We start from the raw sequence: 4,327 nt of genomic DNA on the forward strand, positions 1-4,327 counted from the left end.
GAATATAACTTTTGAAAGGTGAAGAGTAGAAGATACTTAATATATTAATTGAATAAAGAAATAACTATGTTTCTTGAAATTCATCTCTTTCTTTCATGTTTACTTCAGCAAAAATAGAAAATAATGTTTCACATATATAGATTATTAGACAAACCTTTTCTGATAGATAAAAAAAATCCTCAAATGATGAAAATTAAAAGAAAAAAAGTAAGAATAAAATGTTTATAACTTAAAATCTAATCTATTTTTGAATTTGAAGATTACAAAAGATTTATATATTTTTCATTATTTGAACATTAGAAAAAAATATTCATAACCGCACGAAGCGCGGATTAATTGACTAGTGTAGGATAAACTACAATTTATTGTGGTATTATAATCCCTTATTAACCAAAAGACTTTCCCATCTCGGATAAAGATTAATTTAAGTTATAGTCCAAACTTAAGGGCCGAAAAAGAAGAATAAGAAACTTAAGGGACTAATTTGGTTGTCTCAAGTAATAAAAAAAGTACCGAAAACTATTTAAATACCCATTTCCCACCAAAGCTAAGTACATAACACCAAAATGGCAGGGGAAGCGAAAACGTTGGAGGAAGCTGAGAAGTTGAAGCTGAGTAAAGGAGAGGTAGTGGACGACGGACCTGAAGATGGAGAAATCATGGGGAAATCCGTAGATACGGCGTCGTATTTGGGAAAAGAAATCAAAGCTAAGCACCCATTAGAACATTCTTGGACTTTTTGGTTTGATAATCCTTTGGCTAAATCTAGACAAGCTATTTGGGGCAGCTCCCTTCGCGATGTTTACTCTTTTTCGACTGTTGAAAATTTTTGGGGGTATGTTTTTCATATTTCTCGTTGTTGTTTAGCCTTTCAGAGATTTATATGTCAGTCGAAAATATTAAGAACTTCTAGTGCTTTTTATTTCATTTCTATTATTATTATTATCATTATTTTTTAGTTTGTATAATATTGGCATAAGATGAGTTTCTAGCGCTTCGCGTTCTTTCTATTCCATTCCACTCTGGGATAGGCGTCTAATACTAAAATAATAAGTGAATTAGTCGTCGTCTGACCAATCTGCTCAGACACTAGACTGCCCTTGCCCTCCCATTTTGTCTCGCCCTAAATGGAGGTCCAATTCTTCCTGAAATTGCGCTTAGTCTCGCTATCTCTTTAGTTGTCTCCCCCTAAAAGTCAGTGCTTGGTGCAGACCGATGGACGTGGATAGTGAGGATTTATATAGCCAACCCCAACTTGTTTGGAACTACAGTTAACTTAGTTTTCATATTTTTCTAGTTAGTTGTGTTCTTTGGTTATAAATCATTGGAATTTAGGCCGCTCAGTTATTTACCAATTTTAATTTTGGTTTGTGCATCGAACTAAGTACATTTGACCTTCAAGGAATAGATATATGCTCTTTGGTATGGGAAGAGGGAGATAGATAAATTAATCTTATGTAGTCAATGAAATGGGAGGAGAGTTATGAGGTTCAGGTTTAAATCCCTGCAGATGCAAAAAACAATAAAATACTAGGTAATCTCTTTCTATTTGCCTATGCCTTGGCGGCAGGTTACTTGTGCAGGCATTAGTGAAATAGTCGAGGTTTAAACAAGCTGGCTCAAACGCCACTGTCATTTGCCAAAAATATCTTGTCTAAAGGAGGGAAAGTGTAAATGAATGGAAATTGAGAGTACAGAAGAAGTTAGCCTTGTTAAAATCTTACTTGCACCATCATGTGTAGGAATGACTTCAATTTTGTTATATCGTCGGATTTGTCCTTTTGCTTCAAATTTAAGAACCTTTTTCCTGTTTGTCAAATGCCCATAGTAGCAACTAAGGATATATTGCAAATACCATCTTGAGCTAATAAGGTAGTGGATAACGCTTTGGTCTTAGTTTCTCTCCTAAGTAGGATAATACAACTACTACAACAACAGCAGATCCAGTGAAATCCGACAAGTGAGGTCTGAGGAGGGTAGTGTATACATAGACCTTACCCCTGTTAGGTGTTTGCCATAATTTTCTTACCATATTTGGTTTTCCTATCTCTTGAAGGAAAAAGGCAATATAATTACCTTAATTGAGTTTTCCTTTTTGTAAAAAGAAATTATAAATCTCTAATATTTGGCTAGTCCTTTTTCTTGTAGGAAAAGGTTTGGATCTATAAATTGAGGATCCTTCCTTCTCATTCAGTAGCATCCACAATGTAGCCATAGGGGGCTTGAGAGTCTTGTTTAGGGGGAGAATTTTACGGGACAAGTGTTAGTGTGTCACTTGTGTTTGCCTCTTCGTGAGGTTGTTCTCTCGATATTTTGTACTCTCTTTTATTATAGTGGATTACTCATCTCCGTTGTGTACGTAGGTCAGTTGACCGAACTACGTTAAATGTTTGTGTCTCTTTTGGTAGATTTCTCTTTTGATGTATGACTTATCGTCGTTCAAGGTTTGCGTTGCTAGCTTCCGCATGACACCTGACTTTTTTTGGTCCTAACAACCCCTACCTTGTTAAGGTAGAGAGACTGTTTTCGATAGACATGCAATAACTATGTTTCACTACCCTCCTCATACCCCACTTGTGGGATTATACTGGGTTTGTTGTTGTTGTTGTTGGCGTCAACGACCAGGTTCATTATTTTCATGAAGTGAATGTAGTGCTGATATTATTTCATTTATAGATCATCTATTCCCATCTTGTGACGCCATTTAACAATAATGTCATAAGACAACACTAAATTTGTGTGTGAGAGAGGGAACATTTAGAATTAAAATCTTTTAATAAATATGTATCAACATTTGAAGATGCTAAGGGGAAAAAGCATCACGAAGGTGTATGTGTTCAGCAACAATTTAAATTCGAATAGCTCCCAAGGATATGGTTGAGTGGTAAGAGCCCAACGAGTGATGTGTGGGGTAGTCGCACATCACGTACTCGAACCCTGCCTCAGACAAAAGCCTAGTATTAATTGGTTAAATTCGATAGAAGTGTATCTAACACCTGGAGATTCCGCGTATATGTTTGGTGCATGTTTTTACTTGTTGGTTTTTGCTTGTGAAGTAGCAGGCACTTATACTGAAGTATTTGTTCTTCTCTGTCTACTGTGGTTGTTGGATTCTGTGTAATATTCTTGGCAAAATACATAGATGGCCCCCAAAACTTAGCATGAGTTTTTCATTTAGGCACCTTAACTTGGGATCATATCTATGAACACTTTATGTCGTCAGATATGCGCCAATTGAACACGAATTGCTGACATGGAATAACGCGTGCTCTTCACCTCTTACTTCATGCTTGTTCCATCTCCTGAAACTTATCGTTGCAGGTTAGCATTGGGAAGCAGTGGAAGGAGTTTCTAGATTACAGCGACTGGATTGGTTTCATATTTCATGTATGCCATCTTATGTATGGTATTCCTTGACAATCAGTTTCTCAAAATTTTGCAAGACTCATAAAGCATCATCTTCTTTTGCAGGACGACGCAAAGAGGCTCGATAGAGGTGCCAAGAGTCGTTATATAGTAGAGTTTTCTTGCTACAAATGGGGGAATGCAAGAAACAGAATCTGTACTGGTAAGTTTATGGCACTAGCTTTGTTTGTACAATCATATATCATTTGATAAGCTGCCAGTTTGAGTACCTCTTGTATTAGTGTTTGTACTTTTAATCAAAGAGATTTGTTTGGTTTTGAATTAATGCCTTCACAATTGCCATGTTCTGCAAAGCGGGATGCCTTGTGCACGAGACTGCTTCTGTTGTAATGAGTACAACACTTTGCTTTCTTCATGAATGAGAGAGAAATTAGATTAAAAGACACGGTTCTTTTTGCGAGATCCGGTATTGAAGAATGTGTCTTGCCAAGTTCTTTCGACATGATTCTCTCAAAGTGTCAAGTATTCTCGTTCAAATTTGTCCGTTCATAGTACGGTCAGTTCCGTGGGAGGGCAGGAGCCTCCTCCCTCGAGTATACTTGTTCAGATTTGTCAGTTTGGAGTACGGTCAGTTTATTGGGAGGGCACGAGCCCACACCGTCCCCCCACCCCCCACCCCAACCCCGAACGCATATGACAATTTTCTAGAGAAAACCAACAAAAAATAGAACAAATAAACTAAGAAATAATGCTAAGAATTTCTTTTATTATTTGTCTCAGTACTTTGGTAATTTTTTCTTTCAAACAATAGCTGCACTCAATGAATAAGTTGAACACATAACAAATCACACGACTTTGGTATACAAATCGCAAATGGGACATCAACTTATATCTGATTGTTACACAAAAGAAATGAGAATAGAAAAGAAAGCAATTTTTGGTATGGCTTCTCGACGGGAAA

At 36.7% G+C, this 4,327-nt stretch overlaps 1 protein-coding gene across 1 annotated transcript; it reads left to right on the forward strand.

Annotated features, from left to right (window-relative positions):
* Positions 1-566: 566 nt before the first annotated feature.
* LOC109222529 (eukaryotic translation initiation factor 4E-1-like) lies at positions 567-3,568 on the forward strand (the record flags this gene model as incomplete). The annotated part of the gene is made up of 3 exons (XM_019386876.1): positions 567-800; positions 3,322-3,387; positions 3,472-3,568. Coding segments are annotated over exons 1-3 (397 nt in total), but the record flags the coding sequence as incomplete, so codon positions are not given.
* Positions 3,569-4,327: the final 759 nt, after the last annotated feature.

This window comes from Nicotiana attenuata, unplaced genomic scaffold (genome assembly GCF_001879085.1).
Source record: "Nicotiana attenuata strain UT unplaced genomic scaffold, NIATTr2, whole genome shotgun sequence".
Lineage (NCBI taxonomy): Eukaryota > Viridiplantae > Streptophyta > Magnoliopsida > Solanales > Solanaceae > Nicotiana > Nicotiana attenuata.